Consider the following 14829-nt stretch of genomic DNA (forward strand, 5'->3'; position numbering starts at 1 on the left):
GAATCTGTAACTGGGTTCACCCAGAGTAGATGGAGTTCCATGACAATTACGATGTTGGGGTCATCTAAGTATCTTTTCATTGGTCTAACAAACTCCCTTCTTTAACAAGCTTCCCTGCAGCAGTATCTCTTGGTGACAGTGGTTTATGGTAGGTAGAGTGGCTGGACCTGTTCTGCTTCGGACTACCACATGACCATGTGTGTGTTATATCATCAGGTGAACGATTGGCAGAGCTCTTGTCAGGAATAGAACAGAGGCCAATCAGTAACTCTAGATGTAGTCTGTCCTCGATTTACCCCATGGAGCCTGATCCAGCCCAGCCTATCCCTGGCCAGATACATACTGTATGTCCTGCTGTAGTACATCTAGGTAGATAGTACACTATCCAGAACATTGCACCTCAGCAATTCCACAGGATTATGAGCAGTTTTACTATCTTAACCAATGTTGTTCTCCTGAATGAATCCCTGATAACCCATGTTGTTCTCCTGAATGAATCCCGGATAACCCATGTTGTTCTCCTGAATGAATCCCTGATAACCCATGTTGTTCTCCTGAATGAATCCCGGATAACCCATGTTGTTCTCCTGAATGAATCCCTGATAACCCATGTTGTTCTCCTGAATGAATCCCTGATAACCCATGTTGTTCTCCTGAATGAATCCCTGATAACCCATGTTGTTCTCCTGAATGAATCCCTGATAACCCATGTTGTTCTCCTGAATGAATCCCTGATAACCCATGTTGTTCTCCTGAATGAATCCCTGATAACCCATGTTGTTCTCCTGAATGAATCCCTGATAACCCATGTTGTTCTCCTGAATGAATCCCTGATAACCCATGTTGTTCTCCTGAATGAATCCCTGATAACCCATGTTGTTCTCCTGAATAAATCCCTGATAACCCATGTTGTTCTCCTGAATGAATCCCTGATAACCCATGTTGTTCTCCTGAATGAATCCCTGATAACCCATGTTGTTCTCCTGAATTAAGTGTCTTCATTATTATTGCCCTTTTTTGTCTTTCGTAAAGGTATGACAAAGTCATCAGTGCCTGTAGCCTGATACCAGATCTGGCTATTCTTCCGTATGGGGACCAAACTGAGGTAAGGGCTCACATATATCCAGGTTTTGAGTCGTTCATTTGATGCTAGAGCTCAGAATGTCTTTTGACTTTCAAATAACAGGGCCCGAACCTGGACGCTACCGACTGGGTTTTCTCTGTAGATAGATGAACAGGGCCCGGACCTGGACACTACCGACTGGGTTTTCTCTGTAGATAGATGAACAGGGCCCAAACCTGGACGCTACCGACTAGGTTTTCACTGTAGATAGATGAACAGGGCCCGAACCTGGACGCTATCGACTGGGTTTTCTCTGTAGATATATGAACAGGGCCCGAACCTGGACACTACTGACTGGGTTTTCTCTGTAGATTGATGAACAGGGCCCAAACCTGGATGCTACCGACTGGGTTTTCTCTGTAGATAGATGAACAGGGCCCGAACCTGGACCCTACCGACTGGGTTTTCTCTGTAGATAGATGAACAGGGCCCGAACCTGGACACTACCGACTGGGTTTTCTCTGTAGATAGATGAACAGGGCCCAAACCTGGACGCTACCGACTGGGTTATCTCTGTAGATAGATGAACAGGGCCCGAACCTGGACGCTACCGACTTCTCTGTAGATAGATGAACAGGGCCCGAACCTGGATGCTACCGACTGGGTTGTACTGCTGGATCTGTACTGACTGGGTTGTTCTGCTGGTTCTGTACTGACCGGGTTGTTCTGCTGGTTCTGTAGATAGGTGAGTGATGTCTGAACCTGTTCTGTTCTGACTGGGTTCTTCTGCTGGTTCTGTTCTGACTGGGTTGTTCTGCTGGTTCTGTACTGACTGGGTTGTTCTTCTGGTTCTGTACTGACTGGGTTGTTCTTCTGGTTCTGTACTGACTGGGTTGTTCTGCTGGTTCTGTACTGACTGGGTTGTTCTTCTGGTTCTGTACTGACTGGGTTGTTCTGCTGGTTCTGTACTGACTGGGTTGTTCTGCTGGTTCTGTAGATAGGTGAGTGATGTCTGAACCTGTTCTGTACTGACTGGGTTGTTCTGCTGGTTCTGTACTGACTGGGTTGTTCTTCTGGTTCTGTACTGACTGGGTTGTTCTGCTGTTCTGTACTGACTGGGTTGTTCTTCTGGTTCTGTACTGACTGGGTTGTTCTTCTGGTTCTGTACTGACTGGGTTGTTCTGCTGGTTCTGTACTGACTGGGTTGTTCTGCTGGTTCTGTACTGACTGGGTTGTCCTGCTGGTTCTGTACTGACTGGGTTGTTCTTCTGGTTCTGTACTGACTGGGTTGTTCTGCTGGTTCTGTACTGACTGGGTTGTTCTGCTGGTTCTGTAGATAGGTTAGTGATGTCTGAACCGGTTCTGTACTGACTGGGTTGTTCTGCTGGTTCTGTACTGACTTGGTTGTTCTGCTGGTTCTGTTCTGACTGGGTTGTTCTGCTGGTTCTGTACTGACTGGGTTGTACTGCTGGTTCTGTACTGACTGCGTTGTTCTGCTGGTTCTGTACTGACTGGGTTGTACTGCTGGTTCTGTACTGACTGGGTTGTTCTGCTGGTTCTGTACTGACTGGGTTGTTCTGCTGGTTCTGTAGATAGGTGAGTGATGTCTGAACCTGTTCTGTTCTGACTGGGTTCTTCTGCTGGTTCTGTTCTGACTGGGTTGTTCTGCTGGTTCTGTACTGACTGGGTTGTTCTGCTGGTTCTGTACTGACTGGGCTGTTCTGCTGGTTCTGTACTGACTGGGTTGTACTGCTGATTCTGTACTGACTGGGTTGTTCTGCTGGTTCTGTACTGACTGGGTTGTTCTGCTGGTTCTGTAGATAGGCGAGTGATGTCTGAACCGGTTCTGTACTGACTGGGTTGTTCTGCTGGTTCTGTACTGACTGGGTTGTTCTGCTGGTTCTGTACTGACTGGGTTGTACTGCTGGTTCTGTACTGACAGGGTTGTTCTGCTGGTTCTGTACTGACTGGGTTGTACTGCTGGTTCTGTACTGACTGGGTTGTTCTGCTGGTTCTGTACTGACTGGGTTCTACTGCTGGTTCTGTACTGACTGGGTTGTTCTGCTGGTTCTGTACTGACTGGGTTGTTCTGCTGGTTATGTAGATAGGTGAGCGAGGCCTGAACCTGTCTGGTGGTCAGAAGCAGAGGGTCAGTCTGGCCAGAGCCGTCTACTCCAACAAAGACATCATCCTGCTGGACGACCCTCTGTCTGCGGTGGACGCCCACGTAGGGAAACACATCTTCGAGGAGTGTATCAAGAAGACCCTGAAGGGGAAGAGTATTATCCTAGTCACTCATCAACTACAGGTAGGAAGTAACTGCTTAAAGTTTGTTTGAATATGTCAGTTTTTCCCCTTGATTATCTCACTTGTTTAGGAATATACAGTTTGGTTGAACACTGAAATATGTTCGTTTTTCCCCTTGATTATCTCACTCGTTTAGGAATATACAGTTTGGTTGAACCCTGAAATATGTCCAGTTTTTCCCCTTGATTATCTCACTCGTTTAGGAATGGTTGAACCCTGAAATATGTCCAGTTTTTCCCCTTGATTATCTCACTTGTTTAGGAATATACAGTTTGGTTGAACCCTGAAATATGTCCAGTTTTTCCCCTTGATTATCTCACTCGTTTAGGAATATACAGTTTGGTTGAACCCTGAAATATGTCCAGTTTTTCCCCTTGATTATCTCACTCGTTTAGGAATATACAGTTTGGTTGAACACTGAAATATGTTCATTTTTCCCCTTGATTATCTCACTCGTTTAGGAATATACAGTTTGGTTGAACCCTGAAATATGTCCAGTTTTTCCCCTTGATTATCTCACTCGTTTAGGAATGGTTGAACCCTGAAATATGTCCAGTTTTTCCCCTTGATTATCTCACTTGTTTAGGAATATACAGTTTGGTTGAACCCTGAAATATGTCTGTTTTTCCCCTTGATTATCTCACTCGTTTAGGAATATACAGTTTCATTGAACACTGAAATATGTCCAGTTTTTCCCCTTGATTATGTCACTCGTTTCATTGCGTCTGTGTCTTAATCATTTAAAGGCCTTGTAGTCTTCTCACTCTGGGTATGTTCATGGTGTGTTCAGGAACTAGGGTTACAAAACCTTTTCTAGAGTTCACCGATTTTTCAGAGTTTCTGTCTGGAAGGATTCTCGGGGAAATATAGGAGGGAAAAAGGAATGGGAATCCTTCCACTAGGATTTAGGAAAATCCCGGGAGGAATAACAAAAATTAAAAATAGCCTGAGTTTTGCCAACCCCATCAGAAACTCCCTAACAACAGGGTAGAGAACAAATCCAATCAAATGTTATTTGTCACATGATTCGTAAACAACAGCTGTAGACTAACAGTGAAATGCTTACTTACCCAACAATGCAGAGAACATTTTAGAAAAAATATAGAAGATAATAACACAAGGAATAAATCCAAAATGAATAATGATAACATGGCTGTATACACTGGGTACCAGTACTGAGTCAATGTGCAGGGGTACGAGGTAATAACATGGCTGTATACACTGGGTACCAGTACTGAGTCAATGTGCAGGGGTACGAGGTAATAACATGGCTATATACAGGGAGTACCAGTACTGAGTCAATGTGCAGGGGTACGAGGTAATAACATGGCTATATACACTGGGTACCAGTACTGAGTCAATGTGCAGGGGTACGAGGTAATAACTTGGCTATATACAGGGAGTACCAGTACTGAGTCAATGTGCAGGGGTACGAGGTAATAACTTGGCTATATACAGGGAGTACCAGTACTGAGTCAATGTGCAGGGGTACGAGGTAATAACTTGGCTATATACAGGGAGTACCAGTACTGAGTCAATGTGCAGGGGTACGAGGTAATAACTTGGCTATATACAGGGAGTACCAGTACTGAGTCAATGTGCAGGGGTACGAGGTAATAACTTGGCTATATACAGGGAGTACCAGTACTGAGTCAATGTGCAGGGGTACGAGGTAATAACTTGGCTATATACAGGGAGTACCAGTACTGAGTCAATGTGCAGGGGTACCAGGTAGTAACATGGCTATATACAGGGAGTACTATTACTGAGTCAATGTGCAGGGGTACCAGGTAGTAGCATGGCTATATACAGGGAGTACTGAGTCAATGTGCAGGGGTACCAGGTAGTAGCATGGCTATATACAGGGAGTACCAGTACTGAGTCAATGTGCAGGGGTACCAGGTAGTAGCATGGCTATATACAGGGAGTACCAGTACTGAGTCAATGTGCAGGGGTACCAGGTAGTAACATGGCTATATACAGGGAGTACCAGTACTGAGTCAATGTGCAGGGGTACGAGGTAATAACATGGCTATATACAGGGAGTACCGGTACTGAGTCGATGTGCAGGGGTACGAGGTAATAACATGGCTATATACAGGGAGTACCGGTATTGAGTCGATGTGCAGGGGTACGAGGTAATAACATGGCTATATACAGGGAGTACCGGTACTGAGTCGATGTGCAGGGGTACGAGGTAATAACATGGCTATATACAGGGAGTACCGGTACTGAGTCGATGTGCAGGGGTACGAGGTAATAACATGGCTATATACAGGGAGTACCGGTACTGAGTCGATGTGCTGGGGTACGAGGTAATAACATGGCTATATACACTGGGTACCAGTACTGAGTCAATGTGCAGGGGTACGAGGTAATAACATGGCTATATACAGGGAGTACCAGTACTGAGTCGATGTGCAGGGGTACGAGGTAATAACATGGCTATATACAGGGAGTACCGGTACTGAGTCGATGTGCAGGGGTACGAGGTAATAACATGGCTATATACAGGGAGTACCGGTACTGAGTCGATGTGCAGGGGTACGAGGTAATAACATGGCTATATACAGGGAGTACCGGTACTGAGTCGATGTGCAGGGGTACGAGGTAATAACATGGCTATATACAGGGAGTACCGGTACTGAGTCGATGTGCAGGGGTACGAGGTAATAACATGGCTATATACAGGGAGTACCGGTACTGAGTCGATGTGCTGGGGTACGAGGTAATAACATGGCTATATACAGGGAGTACCGGTACTGAGTCGATGTGCAGGGGTATGAGGTAATAACATGGCTATATACACTGGGTACCAGTACTGAGTCGATGTTCAGGGGTACGAGGTAATAACATGGCTATATACAGGGGGTACCTGTACTGAGTCGATGTTCAGGGGTACGAGGTAATAACATGGCTATATACAGGGAGTACCGGTACTGAGTCGATGTGCAGGGGTATGAGGTAATAACATGGCTATATACAGGGAGTACCAGTACTGAGTCTATGTGCAGGGATACGAGGTAATAACATGGCTATATACAGGGGGTACCAGTACTGAGTCGATGTGCAGGGGTACGAGGTAATAACATGGCTATATACAGGAAGTACCAGGTAATAACATGGCTATATACAGGAAGTACCAGGTAATAACATGGCTATATACACAGGGCACCAGTACTGAGTCGATGTGCAGGGGTACGAGTTAATAACTTGGCTATATACACTGGGTAACAGTACTGAGTTGATGTGCAGGAGTACGAGGTAATAACATGGCTATATACACAGGGCACCAGTACTGAGTCGATGTGCAGGGGTACGAGGTAATAACATGGCTATATACAGGGAGTACCAGTACTGAGTAGATGTGTAGTGGTATGAGGTAATAACATGGCTATATGCAGGATGTCGATGTGCAGGGGTACGAGGTAATAACATGGCTATATACAGGAAGTACCAGGTCATAACATGGCTATATACAGGGAGTACCAGGTAATAACATGGCTATATACAGGAGGTACAAGTACTGAGTCAATGTGCAGGGGTACGAGGTAGTTGAGGTAGATGTGTACATATAGGTAGGGATAAAGTGACTAGACAAGAGGATAGATAATAGACAGTATACTGTAGGTAGGGGTAAAGGATAGATAATAGACAGTAACAGCAGTATACTGTAGGTAGGGGTAAAGGATAGATAATAGACAGTAACAGCAGTATACTGTAGGTAGGGGTAAAGGATAGATAATAGACAGTAACAGCAGTATACTGTAGGTAGGGGTAAAGGATAGATAATATACAGTAACAGCAGTATACTGTAGGTAGGGGTAAAGGATAGATAATAGACAGTAACAGCAGTATACTGTAGGTAGGGGTAAAGGATAGATAACAGACAGTAACAGCAGTATAATGTAGGTAGGGGTAAAGGATAGATAATAGACAGTAACAGCAGTATACTGTAGGTAGGGGTAAAGGATAGATAATAGACAGTAACAGCAGTATACTGTAGGTAGGGGTAAAGGATAGATAATAGACAGTATACTGTAGGTAGGGGTAAAGGATAGATAATAGACAGTAACAGCAGTATACTGTAAGTAGGGGTAAAGGATAGATAATAGACAGTAACAGCAGTATGCTGTAGGTAGGGGTAAAGGATAGATAATAGACAGTAACAGCAGTATGCTGTAGGTAGGGGTAAAGGATAGATAATAGACAGTAACAGCAGTATGCTGTAGGTAGGGGTAAAGGATAGATAATAGACAGTAACAGCAGTATACTGTAGGTAAAGGTAAAGGATAGATAATAGACAGTAACAGCAGTATACTGTAGGTAGGGGTAAAGGATAGATAATAGACAGTAACAGCAGTATACTGTAGGTAGGGGTAAAGGATAGATAATAGACAGTAACAGCAGTATACTGTAGGTAGGGGTAAAGGATAGATAATAGACAGTAGCAGTAGTATACTGTAGGTAGGGCGATAAAGGATAGATAATAGACAGTAACAGCAGTAAACTGTAGGTAGGGGTAAAGGATAGATAATAGACAGTATACTGTAGGTAGGGGTAAAGGATAGATAATAGACAGTAACAACAGTATACTGTAGGTAGGAGTAAAGGATAGATAATAGACAGTAAGAGCAGTATACTGTAGGTAGGGGTAAAGGATAGATAATAGACAGTAACAGCAGTATACTGTAGGTAGGGGTAAAGGATAGATAATAGACAGTAACAGCAGTATACTGTAGGTAGGGGTAAAGGATAGATAATAGACAGTAACAGCAGTATACTGCAGGTAGGGGTAAAGGATAGATAATAGACAGTAACAGCAGTATACTGTAGGTAGGGGTAAAGGATAGATAATAGACAGTAAGAGCAGTATACTGTAGGTAGGGGTAAAGGATAAATAATAGACAGTAACAGCAGTATACTGTAGGTAGGGGTAAAGGATAGATAATAGACAGTAACAGCAGTATACTGTAGGTAGGGGTAAAGGATAGATAATAGACAGTAACAGCAGTATACTGCAGGTAGGGGTAAAGGATAGATAATAGACAGTAACAGCAGTATACTGTAGGTAGGGGTAAAGGATAGATAACAGACAGTAACAGCAGTATACTGTAGGTAGGGGTAAAGGATAGATAATAGACAGTAACAGCAGTATACTGTAGGTAGGGGTAAAGGATAGATAATAGACAGTAACAGCAGTATACTGTAGGTAGGGGTAAAGGATAGATAATAGACAGTATACTGTAGGTAGGGGTAAAGGATAGATAATAGACAGTAACAGCAGTATACTGTAAGTAGGGGTAAAGGATAGATAATAGACAGTAACAGCAGTATACTGTAGGTAGGGGTAAAGGATAGATAATAGACAGTAACAGCAGTATACTGTAGGTAGGGGTAAAGGATAGATAATAGACAGTAACAGCAGTATGCTGTAGGTAAGGGTAAAGGATAGATAATAGACAGTAACAGCAGTATGCTGTAGGTAGGGGTAAAGGATAGATAATAGACAGTAACAGCAGTATACTGTAGGTAGGGGTAAAGGATAGATAATAGACAGTAACAGCAGTATACTGTAGGTAGGGGTAAAGGATAGATAATAGACAGTAACAGCAGTATACTGTAGGTAGGGGTAAAGGATAGATAATAGACAGTAACAGCAGTATACTGTAGGTAGGGGTAAAGGATAGATAATAGACAGTAGCAGTAGTATACTGTAGGTAGGGCGATAAAGGATAGATAATAGACAGTAACAGCAGTAAACTGTAGGTAGGGGTAAAGGATAGATAATAGACAGTATACTGTAGGTAGGGGTAAAGGATAGATAATAGACAGTAACAACAGTATACTGTAGGTAGGAGTAAAGGATAGATAATAGACAGTAAGAGCAGTATACTGTAGGTAGGGGTAAAGGATAGATATAGACAGTAACAGCAGTATACTGTAGGTAGGGGTAAAGGATAGATAATAGACAGTAACAGCAGTATACTGTAGGTAGGGGTAAAGGATAGATAATAGACAGTAACAGCAGTATACTGTAGGTAGGGGTAAAGGATAGATAATAGACAGTAACAGCAGTATACTGTAGGTAGGGGTAAAGGATAGATAATAGACAGTAACAGCAGTATGCTGTAGGTAGGGGTAAAGGATAGATAATAGACAGTAACAGCAGTATACTGTAGGTAGGGGTAAAGGATAGATAATAGACAGTAACAGCAGTATACTGTAGGTAGGGGTAAAGGATAGATAATAGACAGTAACAGCAGTATACTGTAGGTAGGGGTAAAGGATAGATAATAGACAGTATACTGTAGGTAGGGGTAAAGGATAGATAATAGACAGTAACAACAGTATACTGTAGGTAGGAGTAAAGGATAGATAATAGACAGTAAGAGCAGTATACTGTAGGTAGGGGTAAAGGATAGATAATAGACAGTAACAGCAGTATACTGTAGGTAGGGGTAAAGGATAGATAATAGACAGTAACAGCAGTATACTGTAGGTAGGGGTAAAGGATAGATAATAGACAGTAACAGCAGTATACTGTAGGTAGGGGTAAAGGATAGGTAATAGACAGTAACAGCAGTATACTGTAGGTAGGGGTAAAGGATAGATAATAGACAGTAACAGCAGTATACTGTAGGTAGGGGTAAAGGATAGATAATAGACAGTAACAGCAGTATACTGTAGGTAGGGGTAAAGTATAGATAATAGACAGTAACAGCAGTATACTGTAGGTAGGGGTAAAGGATAGATAATAGACAGTATACTGTAGGTAGGGGTAAAGGATAGATAATAGACAGTAACAGCAGTATACTGTAGGTAGGGGTAAAGGATAGATAATAGACAGTAACAGCAGTATACTGTAGGTAGGGGTAAAGGATAGATAATAGACAGTAACAGCAGTATACTGTAGGTAAAGGATAGATAATAGACAGTAACAGCAGTTTATGTGATGAGTCTAAAGAGTTTGTACAGAAAGGGTCAATGCAGATCGTCTGGGTGGATACAGTATTTGGTTAACTTGACTTTTTTTCACATTTTGCTGTTGTTACAGCCTGAATTGAAAATGGATTACATTGAGATTGTTTGTCACTGGCCTAAACACAACATCCCATTTTATCAAAATAGAATTATGTTTTTTTCTGAATTTTTACTAATTAATTATAAATTAAAAGCTGAAATGTCTTGAGTCAATAAGTATTCAACCCCTTTGTTATGTCAAGCCTAAATAAGTACAGGAGTAAAAGAATGTACTTAACAAATCACATAATAAATTGCATGGACTCTGTGTGTGCAAAATGAATGACTAGCTCATCTCTGTACCCCACACATACAATTATCTGTAAGGTCCCTCAGTGGAGCAGTGAATTTCAAACACAGATTCAACCACAAAGACCAGGGAGGTTTTCCAAGGCTTCGCAAAAAGGGGCACCTATTGGTAGATGGGTAAAAATAAAAAAAACAGACATTGAATTTCGTTTTGAGGTTGGTGAAGTTATTAATTACACTTTGGATGGTGTTATTAATATACCCAGTCACTACAAAGATACAGGCGTCCTTCCTAACTCAGTTGCTGGAGAGGAAGGAAACCTCTCAGGGATTTCACTATGAGTGTCACAACCGTCGTCAAAAATGGACCAAGGCGCAGCGGGTATGTGGATATTCATATTTTAATTCCAAAAAGGAGTAAAGCATCCACCGGAAAACAACAATAAACAAGACAGGAACAGTCTTGCAGGCATACAAACGCAATGCAAGAACAACTACCCACCATCCCAAAGAAAAACACACCCTTCTATATAGGACTCCCAATCAAAGGCAACTCAACACACCTGCCTTCAATTGGGAGTCCAATCCCCAACACAACCCCTTAACATACAAAAAACCTGCCACATCCTGACCAAAACTGATACAATACCTCCCTCTGCTGGTCAGGACGTGACAGTACCCCCCCTCAAGGTGCAGACCCTGGAATGCACCTAAAAGAAAAAACAAACCCCCAAACAACAAAAAAAGATCCCCCTAAACAATAAGGGAGGGAAGGGAGGGTGGCTGCCGTCACCGACGGCACTGTGCTACACCCTCCCTCCCCAACCCACCTATCCTGGAGGTGGCTCAGGTGCAGGACGTGGACCTCGCTCCACCTTCGGCGTCGCTCACTTCGGCGGCGCCGATAGCTGCGCCGGGCAGACGGGCCACTCGGGCTGACCCTGGCAGACGGACCACTCTAGCTGGGCCGGAGGACAGGCGGGCCGCTCGGGCTGGGCCGGAGGACAGGCGGGCCGCTCGGGCTGGGCAGGAGGACAGGCGGGCCGCTCGGGCTGGGCCGGAGGGCAGGCGGGCAGCTCGGGCTGGACCGGATTGCAGGTGTGCCGCTCGGGCTGGACCGGAGGGCCGTCGGGCCGCTCTGGCAGCTCCGGGCAGTCGGGCCGCTCTGGCGGCTCCGGGCAGTCGGGCCGCTCTGGCGGCTCCGGACAGTCGGGCAGCTCTGGCGGCTCCGGGCAGGAGGGCAGCTCTGGCGGCTCCGGGCAGGCGGGCAGCTCTGGCGATTCTAGACTGGCGGGCAGCTCTGGCGACTCTTGCCTGTCGGGCAGCTCTGCCGACTCTTGACTGGCGGGCAGCTCTGGCGACTCTTGACTGGCGGGCAGCTCTGGCAACTCTTGACTGGCGGGCAGCTCAGGCGACTCTTGACTGGCGGGCAGCTCAGGCGACTCTTGACTGGCGGGCAGCTCAGGCAACTCTTGACTGGCGGGCAGCTCAGGCGACTCTTGACTGGTGGGCAGCTCAGGCGACTCTTGACTGGCGGGCAGCTCAGGTGACTCTTGACTGGCGGGCAGCTCAGGTGACTCTTGACTGGCGGGCAGCTCAGGTGACTCTTGACTGGCGGGCAGCTCTGGTGACTCTTGGCTGGCTGGCAGCTCTGGTGACTCTTGACTGGCGGGCAGCTTTGACGACTCTTGACTGGCGAGGCTGGGCTGACGCACTAGACGCCTCATGCGTGGGACTGGTACTGGACGTGCCAACCTGGAGACACGCACCTCCATGCTAGTGCGTATGGCAGGAAACACCGGACCGTAGAGTCGCACTGGTCGTCTTGAGCGCAGGGTTGGCATCACCCCTTCCGGCTCGATGCCTACTTCGCCCTGGCACATGCGGAGCGCTGGTACTGTGCCTACCGGCCTGAAAATCCCAGGCCTCACCACAGCCCCAACCCCAAAGCACGGGACCTGTCCAGTCTGCCCTACAAGGGTACAGGGAGCTGGCCTGGGGCTCCCATCTCACCCCGCAAAACAGCCCTTGTGCCCCCCCCAAAAAAATTATTGGGGCTGCCTCTCGGGTTCCCTTAGCTCCCTTAACTTGTCCTCCCAGAATCTTCGCTCATCCTGCCAAGTCCATCCATCCACGCTGTTCTCCTGTGGCTTCCTCCTCTTCTGCTGCTTGGTCCTTTTGTGGTGGGTAGTTCTGTCACAACCGTCGTCTAAAATGGACCAAGGCGCAGCGGGTATGTGGAAACTCATATTTTAATTCCAAAAAGGAGTAAAGTATCCACCGGAAAACAACAATAAACAAGACAGGAACAGTCTTGCAGGCATACAAACGCAATGCAAGAACAACTACCCACCATCCCAAAGAAAAACACACCCTTCTATATAGGACTCCCAATCAAAGGCAACTCAACACACCTGCCTTCAATTGGGAGTCCAATCCCCAACACAACCCCTTAACATACAAAAAACCTGCCACATCCTGACCAAAACTGATACAATACCTCCCTCTGCTGGTCAGGACGTGACAATGAGGCCAATGGGGACTTTAAAACAGTTACAGAGTTTAATGTCTGTGATAGGAGAAAACTGAGGATGGATCATTGTAGTTACTCCACAATACTAATCTAAATGACAGAGTGAAAAGAAGGAAGCCTGTACAGAATAACAAATATTCCAAAACATGCATCCTGTTTGCAACAAGGTAATAAAGAAATATTTTAAAAAATGTGGCAAAGTAATTAACTTTTTGTCATGGATACAACGTTTTATGTTTGTGGAAAATCCAGTACAATCGTCTAGAATGTCATTGTATTCTGTAGCGTTAAGATTTCCCATCACTGGAACTAAGGGGCCCGAACCATGAAAAACAGCCCCAGATAATTATTCCTCCTTCACCAAACTTTACAGTTGGCGCTATGCATTGGGGCAGGTAGCGTTCTCCTGACATCCGCCAAACCCAGATTCATCCGTCGGACTGCCAGACAGTGAAGCGTGATTCATCACTCCAGAGAAAGTGTTTCCACTGCTCCATGTCAAGCCGACTCATGTCCAGCCGACGCTTGGCGTTGCGCATGGTGATGTTAGGCTTGTGTGCTGCTGCTCGGCCATGGAAACCCATTTCATGAAGCTCCTGATGAACAGTTATTGTGCTGACGTTGCTTCCAGAGGCAGTTTGGAACTCGGTAGTGGAGTGTTGTAAGCGAGGACAGATGATTTTTTACACGCTATGCACTTCAGCACTCGGTGGTCTCGTTCCGTGAGCTTGTGTGGACTACCACTTCACGGTTGAGCCGTTGTTGCTCCAAGACATTTCAACTTCACAATAACAGCACTTACCAGTTGACCAGGGGCAGCTCTAGCAGGGAAAAATTTTATGAACTGACTTGTTGGAAAGGTGGCATCCTATGACGGTGCCACGTTGAAAGTCACTGAGATCTTCAGTAAGGCCATTTTACTGCCAATGTTTGTCTGTGGAGATTACATGGCTGTGTGCTCGATTTTATACACCTGTCAGCAACGGGTTTGACTGAAATAGCTGAATCCACCTATTTCAAGGTATAACTTTTTATTTTGGCCGTCCTTTCCCTTTCTCTGTCTGTGGTTCAGATGCATTTCAGTTTGTTCAGTTGATTAAGTTGTGGGTTTGATTCCCTTGTGGGTCACAAAAGGGTTTTATTTTATCCAAAGTGACTCACAGAAAGAGGAACCCGACAGGGATATCCTCTCTCCCCTCCTCAAATTATTAACGTTACTATTTACTATTCCCCTCTCTGTCTCTCTCTGTCTCTCTCTCTCTGTCTCTTCCCCTCTCTCTCTAACCTCTCCTCTCTCTCTCTCTCTCTCTCTCTCTCTCTCTCTCTCTCTCTCTCTCTCCCCCCCTCTCTCTCTCTCTCTCTCCCCCCCTCTCTCTCTGTCTCTTCCCTCTCTCTCTCCCTCTCTCTCTCTGTCTCTCTCTCTCTCTCTCTCCCTCTCTCTCTCTGTCTCTCTCTCTCTCTCCCTCTCTCTCTCTGTCTCTCTCTCTCTCTGTCCTCTCTCTCTCTTTCTCTCTCTTTCTCTCTGTCTCTCTCTCTCTCTCTTTCTCGCTCTCTCTTTCTCACTCTCTCTTTCTTTCTCTCGCTCTTTCTCTCACTCTCTCTCTGTCTCTTCCCCTCTCTCTCTCTCTTCCCCCCTCTCTCTCTCTCTCTCTGT

The 14829-nt window shown here is 45.4% G+C and overlaps 1 protein-coding gene across 1 annotated transcript in view; it reads left to right on the top strand.

Annotated features, from left to right (window-relative positions):
- The window catches only part of LOC115183973 (multidrug resistance-associated protein 9), a gene marked incomplete in the record, with an annotated part of 116097 nt that overhangs the window by 60880 nt on the left and 40388 nt on the right, over positions 1–14829 (top strand). The window contains 2 exon segments of the mRNA XM_029744959.1: positions 1033–1105; positions 3168–3371. Of these exon segments, the coding sequence (XP_029600819.1) occupies positions 1033–1105; positions 3168–3371 (277 nt within the window).

The sequence above is a fragment of the Salmo trutta genome, unplaced genomic scaffold (genome assembly GCF_901001165.1).
Source record: "Salmo trutta unplaced genomic scaffold, fSalTru1.1, whole genome shotgun sequence".
Lineage (NCBI taxonomy): Eukaryota > Metazoa > Chordata > Actinopteri > Salmoniformes > Salmonidae > Salmo > Salmo trutta.